The 16,284-nt window shown below is 44.8% G+C and overlaps 1 protein-coding gene across 1 annotated transcript in view; it reads right to left on the bottom strand.

Moving 5' to 3' along the window:
• The window catches only part of LOC112555444, a 45,142-nt gene extending 30,874 nt beyond the window's left edge, over positions 1-14,268 (bottom strand). The window contains exon 1 of the mRNA XM_025223849.1: positions 13,928-14,268. Coding sequence (XP_025079634.1) covers positions 13,928-14,183 — 256 coding nt within the window. The 5' untranslated portion in view covers positions 14,184-14,268. The remainder of the gene's footprint in view (positions 1-13,927) is intronic.
• Positions 14,269-16,284: the final 2,016 nt, after the last annotated feature.

Below are 16,284 nucleotides of genomic sequence, written 5' to 3'. Positions count from 1 at the left end.
GATGAAGCGTTTTCATTATGTGGATTATAGTCGAGATGGCCTCACGCTGACAAAACATCTTTATCATCGTCGGCGAATAAAGCTGCCATCTTGATTGCCCTCAGCCCTCAGACTACAAGCCTTGCAAGGTTGTTGTGAGTGGTTCATGACGAGCCTCGTGCTTCGCAGATTCGCAGTCGCAAAAAAGCTTCAACAAAACAGTTTTGTGAGTCTGTGTTTCAAACTGACAGTAACTTGTAAGGTTCGCATTCCACTGAGCGAGCAACAATAAAAGCCGCGGGAGGGGTTGTGGAGACGGTTAGAGACTGTGTCTGCCTATTAGCTGCCTGAGCACAACTCACTGCAGGCAGCTGCCACACTCCGGGTACCCGCAGTCACAGGGATGCTGCCAGGGTTTCGCCTAATTGCTGGGGACGGATGTGGAGTCTGTGTCTGTGTGTGGAGACTTTTGTTAGTTTATTGGGCGAACACAGCTCACTCACGGTAGGGGGCCAGCATCCCCTTCCCCTTCCTCCCCACGCCAATTGTCTTCTGTTTTGTTTTTAATAAGGAGATGTAATGACCTGCCATCAATAACCCACCCCACGCTTTATTTTAATAAAGAGATATAAAGACCTGTAGTGGTTTGTTTTCATAAGAACAGACTGGAAGGAATAACCACGTGATGTTCTCACGCTGGTTGAAATTTAACACGTGATCATCAGTCACGTGAGCACTCGTCACTCCGGATATGACATCACAGAAGTACCCTGTTGCGGTGAGACGAAATGTGCAGCGAGAAGGAATCTCGGTGTCAAACTGCCGAGTGCTGGTACCCCAACATTCCACCCGTATTAACCCTATCGCTGCCGGTGTAGCAGGATGAATCGTTGACTAATATGACCCGTTGAAGCGAGGCATGCTCATGCGTAGAAACTATGGATCTTCTAGTGTTGTTGAATGAATTAGCAGACATTTTCGTGGTATTTTTCTAAATCAAAACCAATAATAAAGCGTGAGTTGTATGTGTTTAGCTTTTTCATGTTAATTTTATTTAAATTTGACGCGTATTTACTCTTTAGCAGACGATCAAACACCCACTCGCGCAGTGATATCAAACAAAAATAGTCCACTATCCACATCACTTGCAAGCTATAATAATTGGAACCTAAAAGTTTCATTTGTTTATCAACTGTTAAATTTAACTTTGTAGTATTTTATTTCTTGTTAGGTTCAGTACATTCTCTTCGAATGCCTCGCTTCAACGATTCATATGGCTCAACGATTCATATTGCTACACCGGCCAACGAGTGAGAACCAACCCCTCCCACTATTCCAGTGGTCGTACCCCACCCTATTCCCTCCCCGCCTCTGCTCCTCCGGACCAGAGGGTGAGGTGGGGGATAACTGAACACGTGGTGTGCCGGCAACAGTTGCTGCCCCCTCCGACCCCAGGGGTCCATCCCCTACCGCGGGACAAGGCATTCCTCCTCCATCTTGCACAGCAACCGACTCTCTAGCAGCGCCCCCTACCCCTGTGACGTCAGTTGCGCTGTTGGACAAGAGACTACGGCGATATGTTTGTGTCAGAAGACGATATATTTGTGTTACAGGACGGTGATTTTCACGTTGATCAGTTGATCAACTTGTTAAAGACAATTGCTCATCTTGATTTTGTTTGTCAATCGCTCTTATTCTTTAGTCTGCTTTGTGAAGTCTCCTGTAGTAAAAAATAATCTTTGCAACATTTCTAGGAACCCGGTTTCAAAACTCAGTGAATCAGTTTCAAACCCATAAACCTGTTTCAACTCTAGTGTATAAAAGTTTTTCCTCACAAACCAGTTTGAAAGCTCCTCTGATAGTTTGGTTGTTACATCCCTCCACTCAATCGTCCCTTCCCTATTCTCCTCGAGTACCAGAGAAGTGGGATCCCGCGAGCTGCACTCAGCCCCTGGAAGCAAATAGCAGCTGATGATGGAATTCCTGATGTAAATTGTCCTCGTGGGTTGAGGCCGCCATCAAACCTCCGCTGCACTCGTCCCCAGCGTGGGGTCACCGTCGGCCTGGCACACACAGGAGCTGAAGCAACTTTCTGAGATTTTTTTTAATGTGGCATCTGAAAGGGAGTGGCAAAGCGATATTCAGGTGTTTATCGCAGGCAGGAGCGGAGAAGTGCTTCCTCGGAGGAGCCCGGCAACTGCCTGACGATGACGTGTCCCCTCGCCGAGCTTCTTTTATCCTCCCTTCTTATTTGTCGTCTATCATCGCCGTGAAACATCGCGCCTTGGTGCATAGAAGCCGTTGAGAGCGGAGCGCACTTTATTGCGCAAAACTTAAAGGACAACACGAGGGCAACAGTTTGTTTTTTTAGGATAAGACCAAGTTCCTTTTAAATAATAATTCCGAAATATGAATACATAATTATGCTTAATTTTCAAGATATATCTTCAAACATCGGTGGATGTCATGGAGTTAATGTTTCCAGGTGTATTATTGTTAATAAAATAAAAACATTAAAAATATCCGTTGCCCTAAGATAAACTCCTGTACATTTTTTTTTTTTTTTTTTTTTTTTTTTGCTAGTTGGTTTGATTTCCAACATCGCAGTTTTAATAAAGTTACAACTGACTGCCGTAATGACATTTTACTGTTCAAAATTAGATATTTATAGATGTAAAAACTTTGTTCTTCCTCATTAAGCTTCATGTAGGAAACGACAATGAGTACAATCCGACTCCATTCAGCGACAGCACATTGTGTCCTGGTCTGTTTTCTTCTACCGAGGATTCCATCCTTCCTCTTCGAGTAGCTCATGCAGACGGTGCTATTGCTATAAATACTACAATTTGGTCTCTTCCTGTTTTCTCGACAAATCCAGATGTGCTTCAGAAAAAAAAAAACATTAATATAAAATTTCTCGTTCCTCCTCGTCATAAAATATCACCGGAATATATTTTTTGTGATACTTTATTATCTGTTGCCAACGATTTTTTTTCTGAGAGCTCGTGTTGCCATTTAAATAAAGTACTTGTACTTGCAGCAGTGCGGTGTAGGACTGGAAAGACAGGCCAACAGACTAAAGGTACTTGCAGGGACAGACAAGTTGTCCAACACTACTGACTCTTTCCTTCCCTCCCAGTTTTCTCCAAGGTTTAAACTAATGCAGACCAGTGTGATGAACCAGACCCTGTGACGTCCGTAAGTCTGTGAGACAAGATGAACAGCTGCTGTGAAGCGTTCGTCACGGTTTGCTGCACAGAAAATGACGAGAGTCCACCGAGGTTGACTGCACGAACACTGAGCGCAGGACATCAAAGTTTATTCCACAAAAACCGCCGAGCGAGCAGGAGCAGCCAGAAATTGCTGAAATCATTAACTTCACAGTTTATGTAAAAACGTTGCATAAATCACAAAGGGTAAAGAGAGGAGTGCAAAAGCAGTCTGCAGTCTAAAAAATTCACCTGCAACATTTTTTAGCGGCTTCGGTCTTCTTTTATTTTTGGCTCCAAACTCGTCCCGTGACCTGCATTTGCATCGCTTTACCACTCACACACTTCTAGACTTAACTTAGGCTTTGCCTCTCTCTTGGCAACCGAAACAAACTCAAAGAAAAAGAAAACAGTTTTTTTTTTCCAAGAGCTCGCCCAGGCCCGTCAGTCATCTGTACCGCCACCAATCACAGGCCGGAAGTCCTAGTTCAAATCGTGTGGGCGGTGAGAGGGCGCTGGTGTCTGTGTGTGCGTGTGATGAGAATGAGAGAAAAAGAGAAGCTTATATTCGCAAACTTTGCGTATCAGTAAATAGAATAACTTCCACATCCAAATAAACTCAAAAATATTTTGTTGACCACCTCTCGCTATAACTGGACAGACTCTTGGATACAGCAGCCAGTGAAGCAAGACTTCGTTCACGTGCATCAAATGTACATAAACACTGTATAGGTCAGAGTTCAATAACCATTAAACGATACTAAACCTTTTCTCAGAATAGTTCTCATTATATTTTTCCTGACATTCTACTCACTTCTTTGTCCTCCACTCGTCCTCCGGGGAGGAGGGGGTTGTAAGGGGGAAGAAAAGGATGGATGGAGGCAGCAGGTGAGAAAGTCCGCCCACAAGACTACTGAGCGCAGGTAAGTAGACCTGACATTTCCAACCTTTCAAAACAAAATACAAAAAGAAAAATACAACTACCATAATGCCGGCACCGTGAGATAAGGTCGCTGCAGCCAACTGTTTTTCTTCCTACCCGAGCTCATAACATTGTAAAGTTTCCATCACATTTCTCATTGGTTTTCTCATTAGAAAGCTGTCTGTTCGGGGAGGGAACTGTAGTCTGGAGGTTGGGTAACTAGCAACCACCACCACCCGTCCTGCAGACCTGGGTACCTGGGTACCCGATGTACAAGAGAGATGCAGGCTCCGCTCTGTCTTTCCGTTGCTTTGCTCTAGACCAGGTGAACCACTCTGCTTTTTCTGCTCCTACAGAAAAAAATGTCTTTTTTGCATTGAGCTACGTGTGCCAAGGGCAGACAACCAGGTGTGTCTGAGGTGACAAGAGCACACTACTTTTTTAGATAGTATATCAGTCCGTTACATACGTTGAGCGGCCCCAAGTACAGTCTTGTACTACAACCTTGTATACAGTCCTGTACAAAATCCACACAAGCACAGAGTGCCAGTGTTTGTGTCTGCTGAGTGGGAGTGGGGGGACTAACGAATTGTCGGAGTTAATGTTCCTTGCTTGACTCTTGATCCAGTGAGCCACTCATTTCTCGAGAACAGCGAAGAGACACGCAAGTCCAGCATCACACTGGCAATAAATCAGCATCGCATTTCATTATTCCTGGAAGTGCTGCTCCTCTGGATGGCGAGCCGGCAAGAGAAGGCTTTGCTGTGTCCGTGTCTCACCAAACCGCTGGTCTGGCGGCGCTTCACGCACTTCCGGTCTGTGATTACAGCGCCACACCGCGGACAATGTTTCTTGTGGACGCCGTTGGTAATGGAAATAATTTGCGGTGGCTGACGACTCGTTGCCCTTGACGAGATTAATTAAGAGGATGTTGGCTGTTTATTTTGTTGCCAGCCCCATCCGTCGTGATCTCCTCACCCAGCTTCCTTTGATACCCGCCACGCACACAGAAACACCGCTGACACACACACACAGACACACTGGTAACACACACGAGCACACACACTAGTAACACAGAAACACCACTGACACACACACACAGACACACTGGTAACACACACGAGCACACACACTAGTAACACAGAAACACCACTGACACACACACACAGATACACTGGTAACACACACAAACACACACACTGGTAACACACACACAGAGAAACACTAGTAACACACACACACAAACACCGCTAATGCTAACATGTTCAAATGACTGACCTGCAAACTATCCAGGTTTCTATTTATTTATTTTAACTATGAATTTTCCTCGTGGAGAACATTTATGCATTTTGTACACTTTCCCGATGGAAAGCAAGAAACCAATGATTGATAATGGTTCCCTTATCTAATGAAAGAGACCAATGATTGATAATTACTTGCCTAGTCTAATGTGAGAGACCAATGATTGATACTTCTCTTTTCTTCTGTGCTGTTTCCCATCTCATGTCCTGACTGGAGTCTGACAGAAGTGCACCATAAGAGGGCCAATGAACAGTAACTCTGCCGACCAACCTGTAAGTCGTGTTCCCCCTCCCACCCCCAGTTTTAAATACCCCTCCCCCACTCGACCACCAAACAACTTTCCGTTTTCCTGACATCGTCTGCATCTTACCGGGCAATGACCGCCATCTCAGCCCATCAAATTGTGGTCCAGCTTCTCCGCCTACTCTAACAGCCGGAAGTAATCATCCATGACGTCAGATACAATCCACTGACGTCACCAAACCAGCAGCTATACTCAAAATAATAATAGAAACATGAGATCGGCAAATCCTCAAATAATGTGAGGTATACAATACTATGTGAATGATAAATATGTTTGTAAAGCATTTAATTTTTAATTTTTAATTTTAGATCGTGTTTTGGGCCGATACGTTTGTTGTTGTTGTCGTCGTCGTCGTCTGCATCAGACAAGTGAATACAAATTGCTCATCAAGCAGCCGCCAACTTCCTCCCTGTGACGGCGCACAATTTCACGTGCTGTTGGCGCTGCGGGAGACATTCCAGACTTTATTCCAGTATGTGTTCCCTTTCCTTCCGGTCTGCAACAGGAACGGCAACTGTTGCGGTGGACTTACCCAGACATTACCTCCCTTCCTCTCCCTCCCAGCGCCAGGCGGCATGACGGATGATTTGTTTGCAAAACTCCATCTCCCGCTGACCGCACCGTCTGTGGGCTGTTTTTTCTTTCTGTCTTTTGTATTTGGGAGGAGGGCTGAATATTCTCCATCGCTGTCACGTGGCGAACTTACGGGTGGCATGACAACCTGATCTCAGCTTCGCGGAGCGCTGGAGTTTGTAATAAACGGACGTTAGCCCTATAGACTGGCGACTGGTAACTAAGAGATCTTACATCCTTTGTCACGTGTTCTCTCCTTTCTAGCTGGTAGAGCATTTTGCCAGGTGATACTTCACAGCTTGCACTGTGTCAGGTTTGTTATTTCTGGGGGTTTGGTGGCTGTTGTTGTTTTTGTTCTTGTTTACGATTCATTTGGCTATCTGGCATCTAATCCAACTTTTCAGTTTGAAGGGACACTGGACCTGTAGTGAGGTCCTCATGGACAAATGGCGCGTGTCTACGTGGTCCTCACGCTAACCACTTGATCTGACCGGGATTTTTATTTTTAAACAATGTCGCATACCTCCTGAACCACCTTTTCTGAAGTGCGAACTTGCTTTTCCAAACTCCTCCTGTAATAAAGTTCTACTGGCGGGATTAACAGCTTCGGCAAGTCTAAAATGTTTGTATTGTCCGCCATGTCCTACAGAAGAACCGACCAACAAAGAAAGACATTAACATTCGGAAAGGTTTCTGTGGGACAGCCTTGATGTTTGAAAGACCAGAAAACAACAACAACAACTCAATCTACTTGGTGCCGGCGACCAGTTCTGACAGTCTGCTGCCGAGTTCAAGACACAATGAGCAAGGCAGCCATCGAGGAGCCGCTAAGACCTGCCGCCATTGGCGACAACGAGTTTCCTTCGTCATCCAAGCAGGAGCAGTCCACATCGATGTGAGTCTTTATTATTATTAATGATGCAGTCACCCGCGATCTGCTCTTAAAACCTGATTTACAAGGAGTGGGGGGGGGGTTGTTTTTCTAGTTCGGAGTAGTGGGGGAGGTGTTGTTGTAACACACCCGGTCTAGTGTTTGAGGAACAAACCCTCGCCATCTGTTGCCTGTGTACACGCCGTTGCAGCAGCGTGGAGGGTGTGGCGGAATCTGGACACCAGTGTACACACACGACCGCCATTAGCCTCCCAGTCTGGCACCACATTACTCCACACAAGTCAAGATATACTTTTACAGAGTAAAGGGGTATATTTATACAGAAGTAGAACCATGTTTTTTCTACAGAGTAAATATACAGAAAAAGAGAAATTTTTTCATGTTTAGTAACGGTCACAGTTTTTCTGTATAAACAGGGGCAGTCATTCTTCTTAAGAAGCATCTCATGTGGGAAGGCAACAGTCCACTGACTTGCTGTTTCTGTCGTAGGATCACTTATTCTGACATCCTACCCAACTATTTGATCAAGAGGCTACTGTCATTCCAACTACGTGACCATCAGTGACTTTACGTATCTGCTTTGTTTTTCTTAAATCTTGCTGTTCTTGGAACACGAGCACAAAGACTGGCAGGGAGGCAAGACGCAGCTCGAGGCAAGGAAGCCGCCATAACGGGGGCTGCAGCACTTAAAGCTCGACAGCCTCTTAAACAAACAATATGATGGAGAGTGTAAACACACAAACGAGGTGCAGGTAAACCAGCTGACCGGACACCCGGCAATCGGCTGATGGATGCGAGATGGTTGGTTGTTTGCCTTTCACGCCGTGCCAGCAACTAGGCTACATCACGGTGATGAAGTGTCTGTGTGTGAGTGTGTGGTGTGTGAGTGTGAGTGTGTGAGTGTGTGAGTGTGCAGTGGTGTGTGTGTGTGTCAGGTATGGGTTGATATCTATGATATCTGTGTGAACAACATCACTTCCACCTTTTATATACACGTACTTCGTTACTGTCATTCTCAGTCACTTTTTGTATACAAAGTTCAGGCCTAGATTACAAGATGACAACTAGTGCCATCTACCTCTCACTGCTTCCATTCACATACAAAGCGTTTTGCTTATTAACCTCTTCACACTCTGAGGATGTTTGCATTGTAAACAGAAACTGCGTCAAAATTATAAACAACGAATTAAAAATGTAACTTTTTCGAATCGGACATGAACTCACATATAAATCTTTATGGACACACACACACATCCCTTATTTCTGTGCACTTATTGTCCATGTCACGCACTTTTGCTGATCACGTGACACCAAGCCGAACTGTAACGTGTTGCACGTGCGAATGGTTTGTGTGTGTGGCACGTGTCTACCAGTGGGGTGGGGAGGACGGGTGCGGGTACATTCATTGTGCCTCGTTGCCCGATGTGACAGGTTCAGTTCAGACCAGTACACACCAATTTATTTCTGTGCACGCATGGATCCATAAACGAACGCACAACCACACAGTTTCACGCACACACACAGACACACGCATCATATTCTGTACAACTGAAAGACTGAGGGTAGAAGGTGTTGCCCTCCTGCCTGGAGTGTCAAACATCTCCACAGCCTGGGGATGGAAACAGCACACGTCTGCTGTACCCCGCAGCTACGCTGGTTGTCGAGGTTGTAAGGAGCAGATCAGTGAAGGAAGGAGGGAGAGGACGAGTTTCGCTGCGGCTGAACGCATCTCACTACCGGGACCTGTTCCTGTCTCTGTATCAAAACACAGGCTGCACCCATCTTTGACTGCGGGTAGTCGCTCTGACAACTGAGAACTCAAAACACAGCCCTTCGTGTGATTTGTGTGCGAATGTCAGACAAACCCACAGAAGGACAGACAGACAGACAGACAGACTCACAGATCGACAGACAACAACGATGTCATGATAAAGCAAAGATCGCGACCAGTAATATTCCATCTCCAAAACTAAGCGTCCTCCATGACCTCAGCCTCCAGCTCCTGATCGATCCTGTAATGGCTGTAACAGGAATATCATGGAATATCATAGGATTGCAATGATTGGCTGAGCGCAGGCAAGCGATACGGCAATCATCGGGCAACAAAAGTCATTTACTGACTCAAATCACGAGGTCCGACCTTCTCCATGTCGCCGTGTTGCCTTGAAACTGAGGGCATTATTTGATAATGGCTTCATTAAGATGCATTAGTGGATAGCAAATTTACTATCGCATGACCAAGGAGAGGAGAAACATTGATGAAACGAGGTGCTTGAGTGCAGGTCAGCACAAGTGAAGCCAGCTCCTCCTTCCTGTGTAACCATAGCGCCATCGTGTGTCCCCTGTTGGAGGAGAGTGCAGTTTGGATGTCACGTGACAAATCTGTTTCCTTCCCTCCATCCTACCTCTCATCCCCTATTTCCCCCATCCATCTCTCTCTCCTCCCTCGTCTTCTCCTGTCCATCACTCGTTGCCAGGCGCAAGAAACGAACGTGTTACAGCAGGCGAGGGGTTAATTAACTGGGTGTGGAGGTTCTCGCCGTCCTCCAGTCACCTGACAGAGGTCCAAGCTGAAAGGTCCCACCTTGATTGAATGCCTCAGACATTTAATTCACGGCTTCCACTACTCGCCCCCATCCTGTCTTCAATCAAAATACAAAAAGTTTCTGTGCACCGTGCCAGTCCTCCCTGGAGTGCACTTTGTCCTCACAAACATCCACCTCGTGTCTCTCCACCAGATGTCGCTGGCAATGGAATGTTAAATGTACCATGTTTACAAGTTTGGCGATGGGTAGAGTCCGCCTGAAATTTGGACATTGGAGTGAAATGCAGCTGAAGTGTGTATGATTGAAATTATCAATGTTGTGTGAAATATGGACTGAAATATAGGATCATGAGCAATATCGATAAAATTTTGAAAATAGACTGAAATTGAGGATTGACTGAACTGTGGAGGAAAACGTGATTGAATAAAATGTTGCTGAAATAATGATTGTATGAAACTTTTAAGTTGAGATAGAAATTTAATGAATGGATGCAATTAATATTTACATGGTTAAGGCTAGAGTTCATTAACGTGCACTCGATGACCCCAGAGAGTAACAACAACATCAACAACAACAAATGACAGCAGAGAAAAAAAATGCAATCGTCAGAGAAAAACAATACTCAACTGTCATAAACTCTTCAACATGATGTCTGAAAATTCCAGTCCTGGGGCAGGTTTCTAAACCTTCAATCTGTTCTAAAGAAGAAAATTTAAAACGATTTTCCCCGAATCCATCTTTTGCTATTTGCACGCGGTGCACACGTGCTGACAGGAGCGAACGTCTGGCGAAAACAGTTTCTTTATTGTTTAAAACAATTTTACTTCAAACATTTATAAAACTGTGAGCTCTGTATATGTATAAAACTGATTAAAAAGATGTAAGGCCGAACAGTGTTTACAATTAGAGATGTGATAAGCAACTGGTCCCTGCACGCGACTCGGAGTGATCTTCAAATTATTTTTCCCGGAGTCAAGTTACAAACAAACAAACAATCTATTGCACGGTTTCCTGTAAAAATTATATCTCTCTTATATTGACTTGATGTGTGTGGTTCATCGTATCTAGGCCGACAGGTGGAAACGACTCTCCTTCCTTTGCCTTTGTTTTCCTATTATATATCAGTTTCCTTCCTTCTGGAAACTTCTGGATGGAAGTGTTTTCCAATCACAGGCTGGAGAAAGCGTTGAACCGTTAACTTGCTGCTCTACAGGTGAGATGCTAACCTTCCTTTACAACCTCCACACACCTACAGATACTTTGTTCTTCAGTGTCTCTGAGAGAAGATCTCAGAAAGCGAACTCAGAGTTAATTCCGTCTGCTAAATACCCTGGGTGGAGATAAGTGCCGCCATCCTCCTCTAACACATCGCGATGCCATCTGGCGGTGAGGGGAGGGTGGGCACCAGTCAGCCATTTCCTCCTTCACCAGACTAAACACAGAGCCACTGGGATCATGGAAATTGCTTCTGGTTTGTTGGATATGTCCACAGCAACCGTCTGAATTCTCTCTTTCCGAAGGAAATAATGGTAATAATAATGATCTTACTGAATAATAATTCTTAACTGAAGGTTCTCACTGCTCACACACACACACACAGAGTTGGGTTGAAATCAGTGAAATAGAATAATTTCCCACATCCCGCGTACAGAAAGAAATGCTCAAACATTGTGATATCAGGAATGGTTTACAAACAAACAGCTGGAGACCGGGTACCAGATGCTGAAGGCTAACTTGAGTCAAATATTAGTCTGAGGTCGAGTTTCTGAAGTTATCGGAACATTAGCTCCTACAAACACGCAAAGTTTGTTTGTTTGTTTGTTTGTTTGTTTGTTTGTTTGTTTGTTTGTTTGTTTGTACAAGTGGACTGACAAACATTTTTACCTAGGAAGTCACTGAATGCTGTATGTCTGAATGTCTTCTTTGTCTTATTTTTGCTAATGTCACGTGACCCAGTCAGAGAGCCAACGTCTGTGAGGTCATGGGAAGGGATGTTCTGACCTCATTGCAAACCCTTGAGATTTGTAATCTTCAAAGGCTTTTTGTATCTCTTGTCCCTCGTTTGAATATAAACATTACTGGGTGGAAATTCATAATGTCACAGGTTGAACCTCCGTGCGAAAATCGCTAGAAAAGAAGGAAACCCGGGTGGCATTCACTCGGATGGTGGGGATGTGTTTTACTCACCCGAACCCAGTGGGTGAGCAAAGTTCTGGACAATTTGTAGTTGTTGAAGTCACGTGAGTTTAACGGTAATTGGTAAATTTGGTGCAAAAGCTTTATTACGTGGAAGGCACGACTGAAATACCACCCTGGGTGCCACTAATAAACAATAAACAATAAACAAAGGTGTGGTCACCAAGGAAACAGCCCTACCTCTATACAGAGACTTCGTCATTCCACTTCAAAAAAACAACACAGAACTCGTGGACCGTTACAACGATAAAATGAAATCAAGGAGATGAAAGGTCAAGGGTTGATTAAAGGTGTGTCAACGAGTGAAAAAAGGAAAGTACTGACATAAAATACAATTAGTATGTTTGTTTTCATGAATCTGAAATTAGCTTTCAAGACATTGTTGTTTGTATGTGGCACCTCCTGCTTGTTTGAATTTTCCACGAATAAAATTGGGCAAGTTTTTAAAAAAAAAATTCTTCAATAAAGTCGAAACTGCTGTCAAAAAAGAGTCTGAACTGCTATACCCTGGGTACTGGGGTGGTAGGGTGCTGTGTAAGGGGGTGGAGGTGAACTTTTGGGAACACATGTGCTTTTCAGTCTGCAATGGTATCAAGATTATTAATGATTCTGCACAGGAACTTCATTCGTCACTAAGACCGTTTACTAGGCATCCCCTTCTCTCCCATCTGATGCGAGGCCCTTTAGGGATGCAGTGGGAGAAGAATGTGTGCAATTATCTAGACACCTGCTGAAAAATGTTCAGTCGACACTGGATCAAACCCTCATTGCAAACGGTTTTCCCTTTCCTTGGTTCTCTTCAGTGGTCCGAAGATCACCCAGACTTGATAGGAGAGCATGCTGGGAACAGCGCAGCGAGTCAGAAGAAAAGGGAGATATAAAAACAAGGGGCAGACAATAATCAAGTGGAGGCTGACTGGACACTGGTCGCATCCCAGAGAAGGGCAGCCACCCAAAACACAGATGGCGAAACCTGGTAATAAAATCGTCATTGAGAACGATAATGACGATGATAATAACTCTCTAACCATCCTCAGAAATTAATTAAAACCAGGTCTTGGCGGCTGGGTTTTGACCTCTGACCTTTTCCCGACTTAATGAGCGCGAGGCTGCTGCTACCACTGCTTCCTCTCATCTTGAAAGGATGCGTCCACACTGGCACGGGACGAAAATGTTTTTACTGGTATCCCTACTAATCGTGCTAACCACGTGATCAGGAATTTTACCTTTGGCCAGGCTGCGGCTGCAGTGAGTTACTCCCCATTAACCCACATGTTGAAAGGTCCATGAGTTATGTCCCCAGAGTAGTACCATAAGGCAGGTAATCCAGGAAGAATTATGAGTCCTTGTTTTTGAGTTTCAACTCCCACAATGCCCTCGTATTGTATCTTAAATCTATTTTTAGAACACAACTAGGGACAGAGGATGCGCAGTACGTCCATCATTTCCAAAGATGAAAGAGCTGTCCGCCCACGTGAAGACAAACAACTAAGTAAAAATCTTGTTTATGATAATTTATCCTTTTTGGATCGTAATACAAACTTACGAAGCTTTTAATAGCTTTTAGGTTTGATGCTAGAAAGTTCCTCCTTCACCACAAAAGTGTTTATAATACCTTCTCGTTGAACACCTGCAGATCATCATTTCAGACATTTTCACCGCTAAACGACGTGACACGAATACCCGCACCTGTACCCGAATGTTGGCATTTTTACACAACCATTACACAGTTTTATAATTATTTATCCTCCATCTCATGGCTGTGAGACTCACATTGCATGTCAGTATTCAGGGTTACTCAAGGTTTAACGCGATAGAAACCGTGAGTCACGTTCAGCTACAGTACGTGACGATCACGTGACACGTGGTTCATGCATGTCGGGTAGATGGTTACGTGCGGAGTGTGTCACAACATACTGTGTGGATGTTGATTTACAGGGTAGCATGTGTGTCACGTGCCCTAATAAAGCGGGTGTGTCAAGAGTCACAACATGTCTCACTTACCCGACTCCCGCTTGTGACTCTGGTCCTTGCTACCCACACATTCCTGAGGTCCCACCACCACCAGCAGCACCAGCACCACAACCACCACTGCCGGCGCCGTCATCGGTCCACAACTCCGCCGACAACGACAACAGCTGATACGACAACGACTTCCACAAGCACATCCGCCGTAACGTCCAACGCCGTCAGGGGCAGACAAGCGACTCCGACCACCGTCACCACCAGGCGTCGCCACGTGCACCTCGCCGCACAGCATCTTGGCGTCTGGTCCGCCGCCTGCTCCAACCACAGCACGTGCAGCGGGAAACCGCCGCGCTCTCCTCCGACACCACAGGCGGCCACTGACTCGCCTCGCTACACATGGCAGGTGAAACAGCGCCCCCTTCACTGTGAGCTCGCACTTCTCCCTCCCTCTCTCTCAGTAACCGTCTGTGTGCTTCCTTCCTCTCTCAGTACCTCTGTCTTACTGTACCTCTCTCTTAGTATCTCTACACTCAGTACTTCTCTCACTGTACATCTCTCTCAGTATCTCTGTACTCAGTACCTCTCTAATCAGAACTTCTCTGTACTCAGTATCTCTCTCAATATCTCTGTACTCAGTACCTCTCTAATCAGAACCTCTCTGTACTCAGTATCTCTCTCAGTATCTCTGTACTCCATACCCTCTCAGTACCCAAAGCTCTCCCAGCACACAAAGAAAGGTATATAACTTATGAGAGAGAGAGAAAGGGGTAACTAATAACACGTACGAGGGAAATACTAATACTAATAGAGGGAGGGGTTCGCTGGGTACCCTGGTTGCCTCCACCCTGTGTGTTCTCCGTTGTCCGTGTATCGCTGTCTATTCATTGTTACTACTGTTACCCCTGAGGTAACATGGAAACTTTGATGTTAGACGAGGAACTTTGTTTGTTTGTGCTGCCACAAGAGAGCGAGACGGTGACAGTGTCAATAAGAGAGGTGATACTCTTGATGTGCTGTGTCCCTAGCGATTTGTATTTCTTCTTCTTTCTTCTTAATCGTCTTTTCTGCTCTACACTCTCGTGAACCACTAAGAATGTGTGTAAATATCATGAAATCTTTAGTGTGTCTGTGTTTGTAGATATCATCAGCTCTGTAGTGTATCTGTGTTTACTCACTCACGTCATTTGTTGCTCAAGTCTTGTAATAAATAAAGCAAGTCTCGCTCACATTATAATTCTCTCCCCCCCAAGCGTCTCTGTCTCTCTCAGGACGAGTTGAACGTGTTTATGCAGTGGCTGGTGTGGTGCACTGTGCACGCACTAACAAGTGTAGATATGGCAGCAGGCTGCTAGAGATTGCAGATGCCCTGACATTCAGACTGTAGCAGTGGCCAGAGGGGAATGACACGGTGCTGTGCTCTTTGCTAAACCGCTCCGCCCACACACGTCTATGAATCTGTGGCTCCGCCCACATTGCCATAGGGACGCTGTTTGCTTAGGACCTACCATTCTTTTCTTTGCTGCCGTCGTCATCAGCTGCATCCTCATCGTCATCACCACCCCATTTATGCCAGTAGTCGTAGTGGTTGGTTGGGTTATGAGAGATCTTGCCTCTTAGACAACGATGTGCTGATTAGATGCTGTTATTATTTTTTTTTTTTTTGAGTGGAATTATTAATGCATACATTAGTGTGGTTGTACACTTCTGTAAGCACAACCGATAAAAAGTTATTTATAAACTATAAAATATTTAATTAAATTTCAATTCATTCAAGACTGATCGTTTGTTTGAATAAATGAGGAATTTCTCTAAGAAAGCGTCGATAGGCCGGGTGGCCTGATATTAGTGCAGCGCCATCTAGAGCTCCCCTGCTAGTGGAGGATTAGTTACCTCGCCTAACAACAATCGTCGATTGTGTCCCTTAGACAGTGGCGGCATCAGGTAGCAGTCTAGCAATCAAGGGAGGCTATCTAGGGTGACTTACCGTCTTTTGCTATAAAGAGTAGCGTCCCTGGAATCTGTCACCACATACTCAGTATTCAATGTTCTACACTAACAGCTGTCGTAAAGTTACTTTAGTCTGTCACAATAATAATTATTGTTATTATTATTTTTATTTATTTGTATCATCATTGTGCATGCTTGTGTGTGTCGCCGTGCATCCATCTGTATGTGATTGTGCCTGTGTGCAAACAGACAAAAACAGATAAGACTCTTTAAAAAACAATAAATTTTACTTTTCAATTTTAGTCATCAACACAAATTGGAATGTTTTTCCTTCATATTTCCACAGCCCCTAACCACTTTCTTCCAACGGGTATGTTGAAGGTGTCGTATTGATGGTCAAGGAGACTGAAGATACACAGTGAGAGGAAGTGTGGGGGAGTGTTTGG

Source organism: Pomacea canaliculata, linkage group LG14, assembly GCF_003073045.1.
Source record: "Pomacea canaliculata isolate SZHN2017 linkage group LG14, ASM307304v1, whole genome shotgun sequence".
Classification (NCBI taxonomy): Eukaryota; Metazoa; Mollusca; class Gastropoda; order Architaenioglossa; family Ampullariidae; genus Pomacea; species Pomacea canaliculata.
The sequence above is the reverse complement of the archived record's forward strand: the minus strand, read 5'-3'. Positions and strand labels throughout refer to the sequence as shown.